General features: G+C 42.2%; 1 protein-coding gene across 2 annotated transcripts in view; it reads left to right on the top strand.

Moving 5' to 3' along the window:
• The window catches only part of LOC120747322 (zinc finger protein GLIS1), a 78,646-nt gene that overhangs the window by 41,350 nt on the left and 13,369 nt on the right, over window positions 1-23,927 (top strand). The window contains exons 5-7 of one of the 2 annotated variants that reach the window (XM_040053110.1): window positions 13,447-13,608; window positions 17,562-17,660; window positions 22,153-22,294. In XM_040053110.1, the coding sequence (XP_039909044.1) occupies window positions 13,447-13,608; window positions 17,562-17,660; window positions 22,153-22,294 (403 nt within the window). Of the gene's footprint in view, window positions 1-13,446; window positions 13,609-17,561; window positions 17,673-22,152; window positions 22,295-23,927 lie in introns of both variants that reach the window. The other variant, XM_040053109.1, reaches the window with a different exon arrangement.

Genomic DNA, 23,927 nt, shown 5'->3' with positions numbered 1-23,927 from the left:
ACATTTTTGCCCAGAATTCATCACAAGGCATTATGCATGACAAGTGATTTGGTATGCACTGAATGCAGACGTTAAGAGCATTTTTGAAGCATTAGCAAGGCTGCTGCACAGAACTCGAGCTTTTGATACAGGTCGATCAAGCTTTCCAAAGTGAGACCGTGTATGTGTGTTTACGTTGCCCTCCAAAGATTGAAGAGAGATTCCAATGAAAGAGTCGAGGCAGAGCATTAAACTATGGTGGAAAATGGTGCAAAGCATTGATTGAAAGCAGTGGAGCAACGCATTACTCAATAGGACATAAAAGGTCAGGATACACAATATGTTTCAGTTTCCTATTACCCTATTTTATGATTGTGTGACCCAGCAGAACTGGCACCACAGAGACTGATATTTAAGCAGGGATTTACCTCTCTCCCATAGACTTTTATGTCCTTAATGATCTTTGTTGCTGTTCGCTTTTAAAAGCATCTGTTTCATGTTCAATCTGTTCAGCTTTGGATTTAGTTTAACATCAACGTAAAAAGGTTTATTTCGAACCAGATTGCTTTTGTTATTTGGGCAGAATGACAGTAGTACTGAGAAGCCTTTAAGTTAAATCATATCCCTTTTGCGCTGGATTCATACGAGAGGCAAAACAAACAAAGCATCAGTCACCCGTTCAATTTCTTTCCTTTTTTAACAAAATAAGGCCAAGAAATGTAGATTAGGTTATGCATGAACTGAAGTGCAGTTAGGAAATAAATGTTGTATATTGGGAAGATGTTGTAACGGGCCAGTTCAGTAAGTGCTCGTATTACACCTCAGATAAACACAAGAGTGATGAGAAGTTTGAAGGAAATATTCTATAAATATGAAAACATCTACCACAGAATACCAGTGAGTAGAAGAATATTGTTGTTTTTGTTTTTTGTACTATTGATGGATCGCTGAGTGCACGGTAATTGCACAGGAACGACTGGAGCGGTTTTCCAGAGCAGTAAATGCATCTTCTGATTGAACAGACGTGTAAGTGTCGACTGCATTATTGAAAATACGAATTGAGAACTATATACTGAAATGTGGTCGAGTGATTTATTGAAACGTGAATGAATGGCGATGTGCTTGCGGAGAATGCCCGAGACATGATTGGACTCGACACATCGAATGTGTAGCGCGGCCTGATATATTGCAACCAGCCTCATCCACATAACTGGAAACTGGACCTCGAAGCCCACGGAGAGCAGAAAAGAACACACTTGGCACGGCAAGGAGTGAACAAATCTAGGGGCACCACGGCATCGCAGTTGCACCACATTTCTTAGGCGGCAGCTTTTTTACCCAGAAGGCTTTGTGGTCTGGTCCCCCTCCAGAGGGTTGCATAAATGCACTCTCTTCCCCTTCAGCCTCCTCGAGTCCTTGGGCTGGTGTCGATCACGGTGCCACGTTGACCTATTGTTTAATTTTGCTGGCATGTTTTTTGTTCAGTACTATAGCACTTCTGGCATGGAAGTATTTTGATTGGCAACTCTCTGGCCTTCAGCAATGTTTATTTGTTGTCACGTCAGAGTTATAGAGTTGCCAGTGTGTGCCACAGTAGGCGTGATTCTTTAGACAGCTGTGTCAACTCTTGGGTTGTGTGGAATAGTTTGCCAGAGAGGGAGAAGGGCCTTCACTTTTTCTTTTTTTTTTTTTACCTAACAAGCCTGTGCGGTACAGAAACGCTTGATTCCTCCTGTTCGTTATGTTAGGTCGTCACACACACGTTTAAATCACTGCGCAAGATGGAAAACTAACATTCATCTTATCGGCTGAAACAACAAAAAAGGGAATGCAGAAGAGAAGAGTGTGCGTGTCTGCATCACAATGAAAATAAAACTTGGCCGCTTGTAGTATGAACTATTCTCTGACCGCAGCAAGAATCCAAATTTTAACAAAATAAACACTTAAGCACTTTTATACTGTTAAAAAACAGCTACTGGCAATGTACTTTGGTTTACTGGGTAGATGGTGTGGTTAACTAGTGGGCGTGTTTTTTTCTTTCTGGGGCATAAATGGTTAATGTCAGGAACTGTGGTCAGAGCAAGGGCATCTTTCCAGACCTGTGGCAATGTGCAAAGATGCCAATTTCTCCATTACCAGCAGCCTTAAAGCACTGAAATGAAATCCAGTCCCAAGACGTGCAACGTTTTGAGCAAGCAGGGTGGCACATTTTCTTGGAAGGTTTTCAGTCTGCGAGATTAAGGGCTATGCATGTAAAGAGGAAGCAGATCAACACAAGGCAGGTTAAAGTATAAAAGAATTCGAGTTACGCTTAAAAAGGAAAAGTCACAGAAGAAGGAGAAAATAATGGATGGCTGGTTGGAGCCAGTAAAAACAGACTAATCGTCACATTGGACTCGTTTTACAGCATGTGTCAAATAATCAATAAGAGTCATAAATCTGATCAATTAAATGTAATTATTTTTGTCACCACTGGCTCTTGATGAATTGGCGTCTATCATCCCCCAATACCAACAGTAAAAAATGGAGACACTAAGGCAGACCTTCCCAAAGTGTGGGGCCCGCCCCCTGGGACGAAACGCTTGGACACTGCTAGCGCGGCGCCCACAGAAACGCAAAGCAGGAGATGAAGCTTCGCTGCATATGTTTCCAAACCAACTTCATTCTAAAAGGCTACGTACACGGGTATTTTTGAAAACGAAGATTTTCCGTTTTTAAAAAAAAAATCCCATCCACACGTAAAAGCCAAAAACGAAGGAAAACGCTGCTAGGAACATGCCAAAGCAGCAGGTGGCGCTATATTCCTATCCGTGTAGAAATGTTGGCCAATCAGAAGTCAGCCTGGGTGGGAAAGCGTAAACAAAGATGGCGCATAGAAGCAGAACTGAGTCGTATGTGTGGAGGGACAGTAACTGTGTATATGTGAGCATTTGAACACTGCAGAGAGTAAAATTAACAGTAACGTATTTTGTCTACGTCCGCCATTGTAGAAATTAATTTCACCGAAACAATAACGTGGCGCACAGTGTGACGTCAGAAAATGCGCACACCTTTGACGCTGCGTTTTCTCCGTTTACCTCGTCCACGTGTAAACTCAAAAACTGAGTTTTTGAAAATATCCACCCTGGCAGGAGGTTTTAAAAATCTCAGTTTTCAGTGACCAAAAACGGCGTTTACGTGTGGACGAAAGGCGCAAACGCATAGAAAAATCTGCGTTTTCAAAAAATACCCGGGTACCTGTGGACGTAGCCTGAGCCAAAGACTAGAACATATGGTGAAGCAAATCTTCCCTTTAGCTTCACCTGCACAAGTGCCGAGGTAGGTCTCCCTGCAGATTTGTTTTCCCTTCGTGGGGAGCAGCGCTGGGCTGTTCAAATCACAGACAAACAGGATCCCACGTTCTTGATTTTTAGTTCACAAACACTTGTTTTAATGAGTAACTACTCCTGCAGATAGAGACAAAATACTGTTTATCTGCCATTCTGCAATTCATCTCATGTAAATAATAACGTGGCGCACAGCTGACGTGAAAAAAGGCACATACCTTTGACGTTGCGTGACGAACTCTGTATTCCTCGTCCACACGTAAACGCAAAAACTGAGTTTTAAAAAATCTCAGTTTTCGCTGATTCCAAATGCCGTTTAGTGTGGACGACACAGCTGCGTTTTCAAAAATACCCATGTAGGTGTGGGCGGAGCGTAAAAGAGTTAGTAGTTTAATTTACTACTACCTGTAATTTATTGCAGATTACTTGTATTTGCTTAATTGTTTACTAAATGTTTGAGGTGTGAAATAAACCGCAATGGAGCAAAATATGGGCGTGTGTGGTTGGAGGATGTGTTTGTGCGTGAACGCGCGGGGGGGGCAACATTTTTCTTGTAAAACAAAGGGGGGCCCAGCAAGAAAAGTTTGGGAACCACTGCGCTAAGGTATAAAACACTCCATTGCAGTGCAAGAGGAGCTTATTGGCTGAAGAGGGTAAAAGAGAGACAGCAAGAGAAAGCGAGAGTGCGAATGGAGGCAAGTGTGAGTGAAAGGTGCTGAATAGATTGAAGCCCGAGTGTTAGAGGATGCCGTAGCTCATGGGCCTGTCAAACAGGATCCTGCATTGACTGCCAGTAACATCAGTCCAGGCGCCGGCTCGGAACACAGATCATGTTTAGGATTTTCATTGCGTAACCCCCAGTCTGTCTTTTTCATGGCGGGTTCGGATTTCGTGAATGGGTTTATAATTAATGTCTTGATGGTTACTAATGGCCGTGGCCCTGCAAGCTTTGTGTTGCTCTCTAATTAGCCATTATAAATGCTTAGGATTGCTGCGACTGTAACCCTGCTGTCATGATACAAAGTGGGATGGCTCTTTCAGGAGCTGAACGGAGGCATAATAGGATCATGTCTCATCCCCAAAATAAACACCCAGAATCCTTCTCAAACACAGCGGTCATTGCATCGTTAGGGAACACTGATGCAAGGAGACTTTACACTGTCCGAATCAATTCTTTAACAATTAAATTAAGCCAGATGTGGAACAGATTTGAAAAGAAATAGTTTTGAGACAATAGTGTTTCTCACAACGTTGCTAAAGAGGACAGTCGTAGGACCAACAGTTCTGCGACTGAGTGCAGTAAACTGTTGGTCTTATTGGCTTTGAAAACAGCGACCAGGTCGGCAACCGATCGCAGTGTTTTCTTCAAAGCAGCTTTGGTGCAGTAAGACAGTGATGAAACAGCAATAAGATGGAGTCAGTCTGCAATGAGTTTCCAATTGAATGAGGTCAAATTGACAATTACATGCAATCTGTGCGTGATAATAATGCAAATAGCTGTGATAATTCAGCAAAAATCACAAATCTGTTGCCGTCTTCACACTCAGAAATTCACATTAACTGCTTATATTCAGAGTCCAACCAGAACCACACAGATATTCAGAAATTTCTCCTCAAATAGCGACTGCAGGATGGCGATTATCTGCAAAATGACATTGCTGTTATTTAGCAATGTAACTGGAATACAGCTGGCAATCTCCTATTGCAAAAAGATGCTTTGCAGCTAAGTTGCGCTCACCGCACAGGTTGACTCAACCTGATCAGTGTCTTGGCAGTCGGTCTGCTTTTATAAAGGAGACGGCAAACTTTTGCCACAATCTGAGTTGGACCGAGGTTGTTTGAGGGCCCGTTGCCTCCTACCAGGCGACCTGTGAAATTACCTTGCAATCAAAAGTCATGGGCCAGAGGTTGAGCACGCAAAGAAGAAAAACTCAATGCAACCACCGATTTTTCCTTTTTGCAACGAGGCTGCCGATCTATTTTTACTCTCGTGTCACTGAGGCACGAGCTGTTTGATATGTATGCAATCAATAATACTGCTTTAAAATGAACTGCAGATTTGGCTCGTTTTCATTCAGTCGAGTATAAAATATGTCCACGTGAAAATTATTTCTTAACACCCTGATCCTTTGCCCAGAAGGAAAATTAAATATGCCAGTGCAATTTAGCTGGAATTACGTTTGGTTTTTCCGCTAACGCTCCATGATAGCGCAGTAAATATCCTTTTCCCTGTCAGCTCACTTCATCTCAATAAGAACGTGACCCTGGATTTTTTTTTTTTCCGCCTCAACCTGATGAACCCGTAAAACCCGGGCTGCCAGGTTTAAGGGGAAATCACATCTTAGCTCCCTAATGTGAAGCAGGGCTGCAGAGCTGGTCGACATTTGAACGGAGGTCTCTGGATCACAGCAGGTTAAGTGCTTCCATGAAAGCTCACCGTGTTGTTGTGCACCCAGGCTTGCACCGTGCCAGGCCTCCACCGCGGGAGCAGGGGTTCAGACCCATCACTACACTTCCTCCTCAATCTTCAGCAAACAGCGTGCGAGAGAAACAAAACAGCTGGGCTGGCTCATTATGTGAGCCCCATTTAGTCATCATAGGAATGCTTCCTGGTGTGCCATCCACGTAGTTTTTAATCTGGCCCCAAAACTATTCAGGCATGAGTGCAAAATAGCTGTTAAGAACAATTTCTTTAGTCATTTACATGACTACTTCCTCCCACCAATTTATCGGCTGAGCTCTTGCTCTGTTTTCTTGTTCATTCGCATCTGGACAACACTCCCTCCCTCGCAGTCGTGTGTGTGTGTGTGTGTGTACTCATATCTCACATTCATAAATCAAAAAAAATTAGGCAAAGTACAAAAAAGATGCTTCAAAGCAGGCGGGTGTGAATTAATTTTTCATCTTATAAACAAAAAAAGCCGCTCGCTATCTTTGATTCTTTTTAATGCTCAATTCACAGCAGATGAAGCTGGCTGCTAAAAGGATCTCGGTTCACACTGGAAATGATATGTGTAAACTATGTAATGCGAATGTTTTAGCCAAGCTGTGTTTAATTTTGTATCTTGACGAAGCGCATGAGAAACCTGCCTCTCCTTAGCTGTCTCGTTGAATCATATGGATATAATTTCATCCATTTACGTTTTTCTGCTCTTTGCTGTGGTTGCCACAGGGCATTTGGAAGCCGGCAGATTAAATGCACATGTTTCTCTCATCCGCAGCCGGGGCACTCTGCTCCACAGCCTTCCCTCGGAACAGATCCTGAAGTGTTGGTGGTTTTCCTCGTTGGTCAGGGCAGAGAAAGACACCTTGTGATAAACCAACTCATTCCCTCAAACTCCCTTTTTCATACCTATAATGTTATACAACCTGCTTTTGAGCATTGGCACTTTATACCATGTTTTATTTGGCAGTGTTTTCATTTGCAACCAACACTTCTCACCCTCATCTTGCCTGCTAAGAAGCCTTAATGTATGCATTGGGTTAAAACTAATTATAGAAAAGAAGTCGTGACTGTTAGGCTCAGAGAATCTTTTAATGGGGAACCCCCAGAACATGAGAAATGGGGAATTTCATGCTAGTTAGCAATTAAACTCATTAGTGAATGTGCTGATGTAGAGATATGTGATGTAGGAGGGATTTGTAGCAACTCCATAAAGGTGAGCAGAAAATCCTGGAGCTATTTTTGGGGGGAGGGGAAATGACTTCTGTCAATGATGACCTTGGCTGCAAGGGCAACAGTCAGATATTATTTTTCAGGAGAAAGAAAAACCTCTGATTTGCTTCTGATTCTGTTCTGCACCGCTCCTCGAACACCATTCATCAAGGCTTTTAATCAGATTTCTGTTACACATGTCAGCAGCCATATTTCCCGCAGCACCCGTCCATAACGGCCAGTTTGTTCCCACCATCCGCAGCTCCGGCAGGTTGCTAATGAGCCGCTGCATGTGAGGAGAGCGGTACACTGCTGCCTTTTAGCTCTGAAACTGTTTGGCCTTTTACCTGCCAGTCAGGAGTCATTTCCCATGAAGGCCTCAGGCACGACGCACCGCCACTCTTCTGCATGCTGGGCCCATAATCTGTCTGTTGTGATCGGCGGCCTGTCCACCCTTTCAACCCGCTCTCGCCCCCTTCAGCCGTGTCAGGACCCCGCTGTCATGGCCAATGTTTACTGTGCTGCTGAGCACCCCCCAAATCAATGGTGAGATGGTGTCAAATGGGGCTCAAATCCCACCACGCTGCCAGCGCCGCTCCCCTCGTGCGGTCATCTGCTGGTTTACCTTAGACAGAGGTTTTCAGAGAGGAAAACTAAACATGTTTAAAGCAATTAATGTGATTAGCTCCGCCTAAAGTGTGTGCATAGATAACATCAAAGGTAAAATCCGCCCTGTGTTAGAAGCCTCAGCCACCAGAGCTCTCTGTTTATACCACTTCAGCCTGTGTGTTTTAGTCAGCTTCTCATGGATGATGCAGGACCCTACTGATGTACAATATATGCTTCTTAACATGTAAATATTATTGTAAAGGCTTATTTTTTTTTTTTACTTCAGTTGGAAATGAAAACACAGAGCATGACATATAAAATAGCCACGATAAGACCAAATATCAAAGTCAAAGTCAAAGTCAACTTTATTGTCAATTCTGCCACATGTACAGGACATACAGAGAATAGAAACTTCGTTACTCTCAATCCCTAGATAAAATAGAAAGTGAACATTTAAATATAAGAGTGATTAAAAATGCAAGTAAAATATTTTAAAGTAAAAAAAATTAAATAAAATTAAATAATATAATACAATTTTACATATAACAAGAAAGCTATACAATATACAATATAAGGGTAAATGACATTGAGTGCAAACCAGGCAGAGTAGTGCAAATGGGCAAATAGTGCAAATGGAGATTTAGTAATGTACGGTAAGAGATAGTGTAACAACAAAGTCTTATGAGGTAATGGCAGTCCAATGCTCCACAAAGTGACTGGTAACTGGTGCAGGCCAGTGAGTGAGTCAGAGAGTGTGTGTGTGTGAGTGTGTGTGACAGAGTTCAGTGAGACCGTGGAGGAGAGAGGGGAGAGGGGGCAGAATCGGGAGGGAGTTAAGCTTCCTGACAGCCTGATGGATGAAGCTGTCCTTCAGCCTGCTGGTCCTGGCCTGGAGACTCCGCAGTCTCCTCCCCGACGGCAGCAGCTTGAAGAAGCTTTGCATTGGGTGCGTGGGATCAGCCGCTATGCAAAGGGCTTTTTTAGTGAGACGGGTGCTGTAAATGTCCTGGAGGGAGGGGAGAGAGACACCAATGATCCTCTCTGCAGCTCTCACTATGCGTTGGAGGGTTCTATGACAGGACGCATTGCAGGCTCCAAACCACACAGTGATGCAGCTCGACAGGATGCTCTCGATGGTGCCTCTGTAGAAAGTGTGCATGATGGGGGCTGGTGCTCCTGCTCTTCTTAGTTTGCGGAGAAAGAAGAGACGCTGCTGTGATTTCTTGGCCAGTGCTGTGGTGTTGTACGTCCAGGAGAGATCCTCTGTGATGTGCACACCCAAGAACTTGGTGCTGCTCACTCTCTCCACAGACGCTCCGTCAATGGTCAGAGGAGCATGTTGGGTGTGCATTCTCCTGAAGTCCACAACAATCTCCTTATGTCCACGTGAACACTTTTAATCCCCTTGGACATCATTCAGCACAAGCAGTATACATGTATTTCATTTAAACACCAAATGAAATGAAGCCGACAGGGATCATTTGGACCCGTAGATCGGCCACGCTTTAACGTCTTACTTTAGCACAACGTTTTCATGCAGGGTTTCTGGTACAAACTCATGCCTAGAGGTGACAGTGCCTGTTGGTTTCTCAGCAGGCAGGAAAACCTCATACTCTGGCCGTCTCCATGCAAACTGCAAGTGGTGATCCCGCAGTAATAATGTGCTTTACACGATTAACACGGTTTCCCCAGCGGACCCCTAACTATAATTCAGCCTCAAATTTATATTGCAGAAAAAAAGGAGTGAAAGAGTGATTATTCCCTTATACATAAATAAACTTTTGGCACGTCAATAATAGCCATTTTTGTTTTCCGAACTCGAACGCCCGGCGCCGTGTTTCAGCAGTAAGCAGAGACCTTGTCTGTCACGAGCGGTACGGCAGCGTGGATGTTCATTCGCACAGATTTTATTAACTTTTCCCACCGTTGCTGCCTCTCTTGTTTTCATCCAAAACATTTGCCTGGTATGACTCGAGAATAATGTTTTCCCGCGTTACAGCATTGTATGATGTGAACTCTTTAAGACATTTTTATAGCTAAATGCTGAACCCCAGACAGCATGTGTTTGTGTAGTGTTGAGGAATTGTGAATATTTTTCCTCATCTTTCATTTCAGTCTGGCAAGCAGACGTTTAGCTGTGATCGTACTGCAAATTTTCTGCATTTCTTTATGCTTACTTTGATAGCATCTCAGCTTTACAAGCTTATCTTTACCCAATCGGAGCTCAGCAGTCAGGGATAAATTATGAAGAGCTTGAAGCAAATTTATTTATATGCTGGAAATAAAAAATATTGAAGCCTTGATTTTAGCATTATGGCTGTTAGGGGAGAGCATTATAGCCTCAAAGTTGTAGGAAATTTGCAATACTGGTATGTATGAAAATAACAAGAAAAATGCTGAAAAATACTCTACTGGCTTGCAGGCAGCAGCATTTATTAGTGCAAAGGGCATTTTCTATCCTCCTTTTTTCCAATGAACTGCTGATGATAAACGACCTCATTCGAAGTGTGAATCTGTCAAGGTGCCAGCAGCAGCAATACAGTACAATAGTCGTGACACAGGATGAGTCAAAGGTAAACACGAACGTAGCCCAGGTGGTGTTTTTCCCTGGAAATTAAGTAAAAGTGCAGCATAACTGCTTAACACGCTAACAGTCACCACCTTGTTACGCTTCAGAAACCTGTACAATATTGTCACATAATAAAAAATGGAAACTGAAAAATACTTTCTACCTGGGATGTTGTCTGGGGTCGAACATTTGATTCAGCTGCTTAAAGCCCTCTTTTAGCTCCATGTAATTGCATCAATAACCTTCCTGTCATATGGAGTGCAACCAGCGAGTCTCCTGCGAGACCTTTCTTGAGTCATTTGTTTACTTTTGGGTTGCACATCAGCAGCTGCTAGCATCTCCTCCTTTCCAGCCGTCACAGCCCGGCTGTACTCGACGATGTGTTTTTGCTTCAAGTTTTGTTGTTTCCACCTTTTTCAGTAACAGTTTTCTTCCATATTTTATTACTGTGCTTTGTTGGAGATCTAGCCTCTTGTAGCCAAACAACTTCCATACTATTAAAGAAGCTCTATATCATCGCCATGACATGCTACCGTGCTGACAGAGATGTTTGGGCTTTTGTTGTTGTGTATTATCATTTTACGATTGTTTTACATCATTTTAATTTTTCCGTGCCAAAAGTGGCTGTATCAGCTAACTAGAGCACATTTGGCTGTGAGGTGCATCCACGGAGTGCAAAGTTGCCTCACCTTTATGGATCTGGCTGAAGTGCCGATAAGCTCATTCTGTGGCAACGGTCCATCCATCCTGAATTCACAAGAGTCAGTACTCCGTCTTTAGAAAGGTCCGAATTGAATTAAACTTGCACACAATGATCGCCAAATGGGTCTTCACACAAACTGTGTTCAAGTCAAGCACATATGTGTTGTTTTAGGGACGTTAACCTGTGAGTTGTGAATGGTACAAGAGCCGGATGAACTACTATGTCATGGATGTTCTAGTTTTAACTCACCAAATGACTGCCAGTATCCTTCCTTCATGTTTGTCAAAGAATTGAACAAACATATGAACTTGTTTACTTCTGCTGTAAAGTTGAATCTATGAACTTTGAGTCACATTTGAATCCAGCTGAAGGTGGCCTTACAAGGAAGCGCAGACGTTGACGGTTTATCAGCTGCATTTTTAAACCAGAGTTTGCAGCTTGACTGAATGAATTTGTTTATGGGCCCTTTGGCACGTGCTGTCTTAACTCGAGGGCCTCCGTTTTATCCATTTACAGCACAATGAGACGAGTACAGATTATGCAGACCTTGGCTGGAAATGCTTCATTTCAAACTTCAATACATTTTAATTGCTGAGTGTTGAAAACTGATGAGAAACTGTTTCTCAGGTTTCATAGTGCCACCAATATCCAGCTACAGTTTGGTGAGGAAATACAATTTTAAGGCATTAATAGTCCCATCTTTCTTTCTTTTTTACCAACTTTCAGTATTTTTTAGTCAGTCTCATTTTTATTTTGCAAATTATGATGGAAATCAAATGGAAAAATGCAACTTATTAAGGTGAAAGGAAGCTTTTGTTCCATAGTCATCCACCCAAAGGTCTTACAAACTTTATGAGGAGCTATGCATTGAGTAGCCATAATTGGGCAGATTAGGACTCTCTTACTGAGCTGCTCAGTCACATGCATAAACCTGCAGATCAGCATGGTCACCCAAAACGGCTCTACCATGTCAGGCTTAGGTTTCGCCTATATTAAATGGAGCCTCAGTGAATAGAAGGTCCTGCCTGCACTGTGCGAGTGAATGAAGAAGACCAGGGATGAGTATTGAGTCTAGATGTAGCTGAAGGACCGTTAGAAAAATGGTGTCACTCTCTCCTTAGCTGTAACCTGACCTGTTGTCAGGAGGCTTCGCTAAAGGTCAGGGTACAATGGATACAGCGGAAAGGCCACAACACCCCTATAACAGCCTTGGAGCTGCAGTTTTATTTTGGTTGAGATCCATTCAGGCCGCTTCCAAAACTGGTTTTGAGTGGAAAAATTGTTTCCTGTACGAGACTTTGTATAAAATTTATGGTTTAAGAATTTTATAGTCATATTTTGACCAGAGTGGATGCTTTCCTGGCTCACTCTGAGTGTTTTAAATTTTATTTTCTTGACATGGTTTGAATGAAGCCTCACTGGGTGACAGAAAAATGACTGTACAGAAGAAGAGTCCTGACACAGCTTTTGCTTTTATACCGAGTGATAGTAAAGTGCATGAGGGTACGTACAAGTAAATAGAAAAAAGTACCAGTGAGCTGAACTTCCTTTTCTACTGTGCACCAGTAGACTTTGTGACTCTTTACACAGCATCCACTGTAGGGGGGCTTTGATGGGGACTGCCCTTTCCACCAGCCTGCTGTGTTTTCTCCTTAAGAGAAGAAGCGGATATGCGAGAAGCTTCATGAATCATTCACATGTTAACAAATCTGTGGTGTTCATTGGCAGAGTGGTCGGGATCAAATGAGCCAAGCTGGGTCGGCTATGAGCTTGTTTACAGTCACTGTCACTTGTCAGTCTAATGAACTATACACAGCAGCACACTTATCTCATGCTATGCATTACAGCCCATTAACTGCTGCTGTACGGCACACTCCAGTTTCCCGGCAATTTAGATGGCAGCCTCGAGACAAGAGCACTGCCATGAATGCGGCTGTTTTTCAAGTGGATGTGCTTTTCAACAAAGGTCTTTGGATCTGCAACATAATAGCCATGGAAAAAAAATGCTCGCACTTACACCACCCACATTATTAAAGTGGACAGTTTCTGCTGATTCCCAGGTCCATCTTTTATTCTCTGCCTTTACTAGAGTGGCTTTGCACGAGTGAGTTCAACATAATCTTTATTTCTCTGGTATTGAGTCTTAGTGCAAAACAAATTGTTTGCAAAGTTGCATTTAAGCCAACTTTCTTCTGATTGGCTGACCCTTGTAACCGAAAGGTTTGAAGCCTGAGCTTGTGAATCACAAGTTGCTATCCTCGTGTTTAATCTGAGCATCTCCCACCGTAACAGCGTAAAAGGTTTTCTTTAAGTATTTGATTTCTTTTCCATAGCTAGTTAATATATCATTTACAGTGAGCTCCATCTGTGTGAGTAATTATGAGACTGAAGGAAAGATTGGAACAACTTATCTCTGAGTCACATGCACACACACATATACACAACCCACACGGTTCTAACGTTTGCCAGCTTTACACTGATTGATTAAAATTCTTTTGTGTGCATGCATGTGGGCTTTTTGCTTATTTTTCCTGTGTGGTCCTGTGCATACCTGCCAAAGTGTGGTTGCCTTTGTGCTCTAATCTCTGTCTCCCCTCCTCCACAGTTCGAGGGCTGTAACAAAGCGTTTTCTCGTCTGGAGAATCTGAAGATCCACCTGAGGAGCCACACAGGAGAGAAGCCGTACCTGTGCCAGCACCCTGGCTGCCAGAAAGCTTTCAGCAACTCCAGCGATCGGGCCAAGCATCAGCGCACTCACCTGGACACGGTCAGAATCCAAGCCTCTGCTCTCTCACCTCCCCCCTCCCAGCGTTTCACCAGAGTGTTTAATCTGAACTACTGATGTTTGCATATGTCGTCATTCACTTTCTTTGAAATCCATTTCGGGATTAGTTTGAGGAACTTATCTGGATACCGTGCTGCAATTGCATCACATCAGCCTCAATGTCAGGATGGATCAGGATGCTTTAAAAAAAGGACAAAAAAAAAATGTAAAAGACTGTTTGGCAGGAGTGTGAAGGTGGGCAGAGGCGACTTCTGTTGCCCTCTACTTAGCGCCCACACTGATCTTTGAACTTTCAATAATACATCGCTATATAGTTTCATTCATTTCATTTCATTTGGTAACTTCTGCCCACGTTCAGACATGTAAACACTTGACAGAGTAATCCAAACCACCTTTGTTTTAGTTCCTGCTATAGTAGGCGTCTCCATGATCATACACAACCAAACACAGACTACGGCTGCCAACAATAAACGTGACTTTTTGAACGTCCCCTCGGTGTGTGCGTGAGTGTGCGTGAGTGTGCATATCGTGCGGTATCCCTGCTCTGATTTTACAACATTCAAATGCCTATTTCCACATCATGACAGTGTTAGACTTTAACTTGCTGTCAGTCAGTGAGCCGTGTGGCATTCTCACCCACTTTCCTCTTGCAGTGACATGCCACAGATCATTAAACGATCAGTGTCATTTGGCCAAGTTGCAGCTTGTGCCATAACAGGCTTGGATTGGGACTGCAGGCTCAGACAGAGCTTTGTCTGTTTCTCTGACCCGTGGAGCGAGAAGGAAAGGTTGAGTCAGCCATTGCTGCCACTCGTCATGTCTCAGTAGCCCCACCAATTTACCACCCACTTTATCACCATCCGTATGCCAGCACAGCTAGGGAGTAAAGAAGTTGTTGAGCTCAAATTATATTCTTAAGTACGTTGGGTTTCCTCTGCAAGGGAGAGATTTTTTACTTTTTTCCCCTTTAAGCCAATAAATCGAATCCCAATAATTTTTTTCTGACATCTGAATCTACAGTCTGCGTTTGAGAGATTACTTAAACCTGATTTGAAACAACCAGCTCAATATGTGCCTCCCAATAAAACGCTGGACTAAAGCACTTTTAATCGTACAGTGCCCAACACCATCGGGTGAGAGCGGGACTGTAATTAAGTACTCATTTACTTGAATTTTGTGTAATTTTTAATGTATTTCTATGTTCTACTTATACTATATCCTATTTTAGATGCAAATATTCTGCTTTGCACCATTACAGATCAATCTACCCTACCAAGCATACACAATTATGCACCACTGCTTTTCATGCACGTTGATGCTTTTCTGCACCATTTTTATTTCTGATTACATTTCTGAGTTCAAGGTGTGTAAGTGTGCGTATTATTGAGTAGTTATTTGAAGGAGTATTTCAAATTTGTATATAATGGACCTAAGTCCCTTTATAAAGGGGGCAGCTGTGGCTTACATGGTAGAGCCTACAATGCTAAAGCTCAGTGGGTCAATTTTTGTTCCTCTAGTCTGTATTTTTATCGGTTTAGCCGATGGCGCGATATGGCAGCCTCGCCTCTGCCAGTCTGCCCCAGGACAGCTGTGGCTGCAACTGTAGCTGCCTCCACCAGTGTGTGAATGTGAGAGTGAATGAATAGTGGAATTGTAAAGCGCTATATAAATGCAATCCATCATTATTATTATTATTATTATTATTATTATTATTATTATTATTTGGAGTAAGAACCAAGAGTTGCCTCCAAAGCATCAAAAGTACTGCATGAATGTGTCTGACTGACTGAATAAGACTTATAAGCTATGAGTGCTTGATTTGATTGTCAGTACCAGTCCATTTATTAAAATTTAATGGTTTAGAAATAAACAGGAAAACTAAATTCAGGTGTTGTGCCAAAAAGTGATCGTCGGGCAGAAAGTGATCCGCGTGAGCGCGCAGCTGCTTAAAGCAACTGATACAAGACGCGGTAAACTGCAACAAATTAGTTAGATTACTCGTTACTGAAAAAAGTAACGCCGTTACTCCAATGACTGAACACTGGTAATGCTGAGCGGTTAGAAAAAGAGTAGCGGTGGTCAGGCAGTGTCACCCTTGATTTTCTTCCCAGAGAAAGTAATTTTAGCAGTATTTTTGCAACCAGAATGTTTCCCCCTGTTTTCACTGAACTGGCCGTGCACCAATACTTTTCTATATGTAACAGTAAATTATCAAGTAGTAAGAGTAGAAATGTTAATGCAGACGTTGTGTTATTCTGTCAGTGTGGGATTTTCTTCCACTGCACACTCTTTCCACAGTAGTCCAAACGATACAGCTAATCTGGGACCCCGATGCTTATGGCCTCACATTAACACCCCACGATGGCTTTCGCTGTGCTGCCCAGTCGGCTGCGCTGCCAGAAACACTGAGGAGGAAAATCATTTTAAAGCTTAATTATATTTATCCTACACAGAAGTTTTACTTCACTCTTTTATTTTTCTTTTAAAGTCGGGGCTCTGCGCTGTATCGAGTCGGTTTCTTGGCAAAACAAACAGAGATGAGTGGCATTATAAGCACTTTGGGATGACAACAGGCTACTTAGAGAAAACGTTAAAGTGCAGAGATAATAAAGTCTGTAAAACTTATGTTACTGAATGTAAAAAGTAAAAAAATCTCTATCACCATCCTTCATTTTAATTAGAAAAATGTGAAATGAAAGTGGTGTACTCCATCACGGTGTATCCAGTGTGCATAATCACATAAATGCTTCATTATTAAGAATACTCCTCAACATGGTTGAATAAGATCATTTATACACTCACTAGCCACTTTATTAGGTACGCCTTCTAATACAGGGTTGGACTACCTAATTCTTCATGGCATAAAACTCGAGTGCTGGAAACATAATTCAGAGATTTTGGTCCATGAATATTGTTATATACATGATAGCAATAATTAGATAGGCTGTGTCATTTATACAATGGTCAGTTTGTTCTCAGGGGTCCAACATGTGCCCAGAAAACATCCCCACACTTTTACAGCAGCACCAACCAGCTTGATCTGTTGATAAAGGCATGAAGGATTCATGCTTTCAGGTTGCTCACACCAATCCTGACCCTACCTTCAAAATGTTGCAGTGAGGTCGTAGTTTCCTGTTCTCGTCCTTGCTGATGGGCACCTTGTGTGGTCTTCTGCAGCTTCAGCCAATCTGCTTCAGGGTTTTATGTGATCTGCATTCATAGATGTTCTTCTTCAGTTACTGTTACCTTCTTGCATCAAAAAGGCATTTCTGTGTCTTATTGAATGTTTTCTGTTTTCAGGCCGTTCTATGTAAACCGTAGAGATGGTTGTGCAGGGAAATGTCCGTAGATCAGCAGTTTCTGAAATACTCAGTTTGAACTTCAGCAGGTTGTCTTGAACACGTCTATATGTTGCTGCCGTGTGATTGGCTGATTAGACATCTACATTAACGAGCGGTACCTAATGAAGTGGCCAGTGAGTGTATTTCTTGCGCTGATATATTATAGTGTTTGTCTTTAAGTCTTTATACATTATTAATCATGCAGTATCGGTGCTGTCAGTAGCAAGAGAGATGGGTTTCATTGCTGAGTGAGTGCAACTGCAAGTGAAATACGATGCTTTAAACCCTGAAAAACTAATAACCAAAGAGATGTTGTGGTATTCAAATTTTTGTCAACTGATTGTCTTTTCTTTTCATCCTTTGTCTGGTCTTCCTTTTACCTCACATTATGTGTCTTTCTCAGCCGAAAGGTAGGACTTTATCTTTGCCTTTGCTTACATAAGTTTCATATTTACTGCATGTTAATTTTTCTCCTTTCCTTTACAATTTTCTTTTTTAGCTGCTTAAATTATTCTGTGTCTCTGTTATTAGAAAAGCTACATTTATACATTTTGCTCTGATAACTGAACAGAAATATTTCGTCTCTCCTCCCAGAAACCGTATGCGTGTCAGATCTCCGGTTGTACCAAGCGCTACACGGATCCCAGCTCCCTACGCAAACACGTCAAGATCCACTCAGCCAAAGAGCAACAGGTGCGTAGGAAGGTAAGACACTCTCTGCTAGAGTGAGAAACAGGACAAAACACCTGTGTGTAGTCAGAGGTTTAAAAAGAAACATCATAGAGGAACCAAAAGTATGTCAGCTGTTAGCGCTGACATTTGTTGTTTTCTTCATTTTTAAGTAGCAAATTAAAGCCAGTGGACACTTAAAAACTGCTGCGTCATGGTTCATTTATTCTTAAATAAATTATTTATAAAATCAAAACTATTGAAAGTAGGTTTAGTGAAACTACGGACATTATTAATTATGTTTAAGGCTAAAAATAATATATTACCTGTGTTTGGGAGGTGAGGACAGCTGAAGGAAATATCATTTTAAGCATCAGCTCGCTGGGACCACGGTTACGGGTATACGACTGTGGAACTCTCTTCAGGACCGGATGCTGCAGAACCTCCGTTCAGACTTCTTCCATCAGGAAGGAGGTTCTGCAGCATCCGGTCCCGTACCAGCAGACTGAGAGACAGCTTCTTCCTCCAGGCCATCAGACTGCTGAACACTTCATAGACACCTCACCTCCACTACTAGAACTTCAACATTATGCACTACATACTGTCCATTAATGCCACTGTTTTGCACAATATCCAACTACCAACCTCTGTATATTTTATATATTTTATTTTATTGCTTACTCTATTTAATTTGTAAAATATGTATACACACACACACACGTAGAAAAACACATTTAGTATACACATCCAGTAATGCATATACTATTATATATTGTACATATATTTATTAGTCTCAGATTTAGACATTCTTATATTTTGCTTGTTTTACGTTATTGTATTTTTGCACAACTCTGCTGCTTGTGAAGCTCGCACACAAGAATTTCACTCGCATGTACTGTACCAGTGTACCTGCACATGTGATGTGACAATAAAAGTGATTTGATTTGATTTGATTTCATTATAATCTTAAGAGTTGTGCCCACTAGTTGAAATGTAGATGGGGGGGCAGGGTTTAATAAGAATATTTTCTTCTTCCTTCTCCTTTTCACTCATGGTTGCCGTGTTATATCAAGGGAAAGCCTGGTTTGTGTGTATGAAAGGATGAAACTGTTGAAACTGTTGAACCAAGTGTGAAATAAATAAAAAATGAAATGAAATTTTGCAGCTCAAGCTGATCTTTTTCTGCAGCTAGTTTCCTGCATGACCTTATTCGGGTCATTCGGGTAGAGCTGCAACTTTAACAAGATTTGTTCTTTCTTAGGTCACATTATCTGCAGATCCATCAAGTTGCTCTAACTGAGGGGTTTTGAAGCATTTAGCCGTGAAGTGGAGTATCTTTAGAATCATTTCCCCAACAATAGATCAGGTTTGACCACATTTCATCATGCTTGTGGTCAAAAGCCCATTCTTTCCCTAACTGAAAGTGGGTAAATAAGAGAGAGAAAGGGCCCATTGTTGTGTAAAGGGCTGGATAGTGGCAGGCTGGATGATGTGTTTCTTTGCTTAGTGTCGTAAAGGGAAACACATGTGTGCTTGTAGCATTGTTAATAAGCTGTAGTGCAGAATACCCCAGTGGCCAGATGTTATGGACAAATGTCAAACAAACGCTCTTACTCCACTCTTGGATTTGGCCCAAAGCAGGAAAAAAAACCTTTAAGAGTGTCGCTGTGGAGAAAGCAGAGCCCCAATTACTTGCAATGAATGCTTTGCAGGGCTGTCTTAAGAATCCCCACAAGGACACATTTACTGATTTACGGCATCTAAATGTGAAATCAAAACATGGAAAATGCCAGCTGTAAAGCTGTTAGGTTTAGCTTTTTTGGGGGGGGAGTTAAATCACTTGTGATTTGACTTTTCAGCAAAGCCAGAATCTTAAAAGATACAAGCCACAGATAAAATAATCTGTTCACTTACTGCTCTGAATGAACTCTGAGGGAATAATCTGAGAGTCGAGTAGATGGGATGATACTGCTGCTGAACAATGTTTCCACCCACAAACTGACCACAATATCAGAACTCAGACAGATGGACAAACAGACTGAGAGGGTTGCAGTGATGTTGGAAAATAAAAAAAAAATCTTGGATGACTTTGTCCTTGCCTGCAAATCGAGTACCGACACTTGACTTCAGTCGTTCAGAGGGTCCACAGCAACACTGCCAGGGTTTTATGCCTCTTGGCATCATGAAGTTATCACTCATTATTATTATTATTATACACTCCACTGAAAAATATGTATTAGTCAGCATAGTTATTATCTCAGCATGATTACAAAAACACAAACTTGATATACATTTAGTTCAAAGATGAAAGAAACTCGCATATTGGATTCAAATGTTTAAGAGTTGCACCAGCTGCTCTTTGGTTTAAACTAAGCCTGCTTATAACAGATGTTGGCCAAGTATAAACATAAAATACAAATTTTTCATTTAAAAAGTGCTGCTCTGCACAAACTGTAGAGATTAGTTTTACTATTACAAGTTTCACTGTTAAGTAGCTGAATCAACTAGCACCATCTCTACAGAGAGAGAATGTCCACTGAACCGCAGTTCTCCGGGCATTGTTGATGCAAGAGGTCAAATGACAATAACTAGACTGCTTTGAGCTGATAGGAAGGCAAGAGTGACTCAAATAACCACTCATTACAACACAGTTGATGGTCGACAGCAGCAGAAGACCACGTGAGGTACCGCTCCTGTCAGAGAAAAACTTCAGGTTACAAACTGTGCAGGCTCACCAAAGTTGGCCAACAAGAGATTAGAAAAACGTTGCCTAGTCTGATGAGTGTCCCTTTCTGCATTCAGATAAAACATTCAGAATTTGGCATTGCTCCTTCCTGCCTTGTACCAGCCATTCAGGCTGATGGTGTTTTAATGATGTGGGGGGGGGGGGGGGTTTTCTTGTCACACTTTAGTACCAAGTGACCAAAATTCAGTCACCACAGCCTGAGTATCATTTCTGATCATTCCCATCACACAGTGTGCCCATCTCCTGGTGGCTGCAGGATAGCACGCCATGTCACAAAGCTCAGATCATCACTGTGCTCGCTCGGTCCCCAGATCTTTGGTGAAGTGGGAGATTCGCATCATGAATGTGGAACTGACAAAATCTGCAGCTGCAAATCTGCAACATCAAAATACACTAAAAAGTCATTTAAAAAAAAAAAAGCATCCCTTTTATTCTGCAAAGCAGGTCTGAGCCTGTGCTGTTAGCCTGTGTGGTCATTATGTTTAATAAGAATAATTAGAAGGTCAGTGGTTCTAACCTCTGCTCTTCCCCAAACCAAAGATGCTAAACGCCCCCTGTGTGTGTGTGTCGGTGGGGGCTTTTGCCTTTATTGGACAGTGACAGTGCAGATGGACACAAAAGAGCGAGAGGGGGGGGAAGACACACAGCAAAGGGCTGCGGGTTGGACTCGGACCCCGGCCGCTGCTTTCTGGCCTTACAGCATGTGGTTGCCTGCTCAACCAAAACCCCAGGTTGACCCTGAGGAAGTTATTGGTGTGTTTGTGTAATACATAAAATGTTGTATGTGCAGAAAAAGCATTTCTCCTGTTGCGTAAAGTGTTTTGGCCCATATAATCCGAAAAGCACTATGTAAATATCAGTTTAGTTTATGAAGCTCCTGCAGCAGTGGATTCTTCACCAGGACCGTTGCCATCACTCTCCTTCAACTTGTCAGTAAATGTTGTGTTGAATAGCAGATGAGGTTAACAGTAACTGGTTGTCATTGATCCTTGTCTCTGTAACGGTGTATAAGCAGATGCCAGTAGGATCGTGGGTCGACTCCACTGTTCTCTAGTCAGTGTCTTATTTCTCGGTGGCCATATTTGCTTTATACACTGGAGTCTGAAGTCTGTTTTTGTGCCTACATCAGATAGTCAGCTATACTATCCCATTCTCTCTTTTTACATCTTGGCATTTTTAAAGTTAAACCTCCTGGCGACAGTAAAGAAGTCCTGTGTGTACCTCAGCAGCTATAATGTTTTATTACATAGAAATCCAGTAATGTATACAACAGAGTTCAGCTATTCCACTGATCCATAAGGCAGATGTCTCATTTTGTCAACTGACACAGGTTTCATTTGGTTTGAATTTTATCTTTGTGCCGTGTGATCTCGCTGAAATGTGTCTTCAGTTGCCCCCATTAAAGTTGGCAGGGAAAGAAACAGGAGCAATCTCACATTGGCTCTGAGTTCATACCAATTATGTCTAAGGCCAACGCATGACTCAAAAAAGAACATATGATCTTTCCCCCGGTTCCCCCTGACTGACAATTCTATTCTCATTTGCTGATTTACTGTTTCAGATCAACATTACAATCACATTATTGCAAAAAGATGAAGCGAACGCTCTCACACACACGAGGTCCAAGCCACGAACAGGCCAAACTGAAGTCGTCTTGTTCTTCGATTGAGTAATCTTGCAGACCAGATGGAGTTCTCTCCATTTAAATGACTCATCATCATTTCTTGTAAACATTTGAAGTTTATTCTTGTCGTTGCTTATTTTTCTCAGCTTCGGCCCTGCCCTCACCTGGAGCAGGATGTCCTGAGCGACTGTCTGTCCATGCAGCACCTCCAGAGCTCCACCTCTACGCAGCACCTCTACAATGGCAAAGATGGCCATTCTCCTGCATTGGGCCAAGACATGTTCACAGGTACACACCTGTCATCTGTCATTCTCAGAGTCTGATTTCTTCCTCTAATAATTGATCTCTTAATTAATCGGTTTCTTTACCAATAAAACATCTCAACTTTCCACTTATTTTTCTCATAAAACGAACAAAAATTGAAGTTCGGTAAGAAAACATGTGGCATAAATACAAAATATAATGTGTCACCAGTAGTAGCAACATCATTCATGGTTAAACAATTTCAAATATGAGTGAAATCGACTGGCCACATCTCAAAACATCGAAGCCCAGGGAGTATTTGTTCCAAAGCAGAAGAGCACGCCAGCAAGTGAGGTCCAGACCGCCAGAAATCCCAACACCTGGCAAAGCAATCACCGAGTCATTGGTGGTAATCAGCAGCCATGTCAACATTCCTGCAGATGTATTGTGGTAATTCTGCACTCTCAGGCAGTGAAAATCATACTTGGTGGTGCCTTTGGTCAAAAGATAAACAATCCACACCACATAATTGAACTTTAATTGCTCGTGCACATTTTATATCAACATTTTAGCCGTTAGTCCATACTTGAGTTTATAAGGGAAGTGTTACAGCCTTGTGCTTTTGTTTGTTTGGTTTGGATTTCATAACCATGTCATGTTAACCTGTCTCCCTGTCATGCAAAGACTGCAAAAACCATTAGCAGCCACTAGAACTGGAAAAGTTTATTCATCACATGTGGCCTTTAAGCTTCTTTTAAACTTCCATTTTTCTAACTGATGAGTTTGACCGTCACTAAAAGTCAGCGCCACACTGAATTGGGAACAAGAGAGAGATAAATGGATTATAACCATCCTAAAGACGAGAGAGATTCCCTGCAGCTTCCTCCCTTTATGGACACATCTGTCCTTGTTTTCTGCCTCTACCACAGCCAGGCTCCCCACTGTTGTCTGTTATTGTTGCTGGATCTCGGCGCACCGTTGATGACTATGAAAGCTCAACTTTTCTTTGAATGTGGAACCAGGCCTCTGAGTCTTGGCTCTTTACCTCCCCTCTCTTTCTGAGAGATGTTGCTTTCTGTCTTGGTTTAAATCGTTTAAAGCCCCAGAGGAGCTAAAGCAGTCAAGGACGCCGTGTTATTCGAGGTCAGAAAAGGTTAGACTTCAGGATCTCTATTTACACGACTTTCTCTTTGTTCTAGAGCCAATAGGATGCATGTAAGTAGTGGGCCAAAGTGGGCAGCCATCCCATCATTAACACTTGTGGAGCAGAAAATGAGTCATGCTTCCAGTCAGAGCTAAACTTGTTTTCCTGTTCACTGCTTATAAGTCTGTTCCTATTCACATGTCTGCAGCAAGAGTTACGAGAACCCCCCCCTCTCTGTTTTATAGAGCATAATTAGAGTGTTCCCTGATTAACCAGAGGAAGGACTCATCATAGTTGAGTACAGAGGTTTATGTGCTCCTGCTGCTATCCTCTCAGTTTCTTCTCACAGAGATTTCTTCCTGAACTCAACAAGAAGCTTTTCAAATCCGCTCGACAGCGTCTTTGGTACATAATCCCACTCTAACTCTTAAAGAGCAACATCAGATCCTTTTTGTCTTCCTCCACAAGGAACTGGTGATGAAATTGAGGCAATCACAGCCATTATTTGTCGACTGTTTTGCCGGTGTGCTAGCA

This window comes from Simochromis diagramma, unplaced genomic scaffold (genome assembly GCF_900408965.1).
Source record: "Simochromis diagramma unplaced genomic scaffold, fSimDia1.1 OVJJ01000419.1, whole genome shotgun sequence".
In the NCBI taxonomy this organism is placed as follows: Eukaryota; Metazoa; Chordata; class Actinopteri; order Cichliformes; family Cichlidae; genus Simochromis; species Simochromis diagramma.
This window is presented reverse-complemented; position numbering and strand designations above follow the sequence as displayed.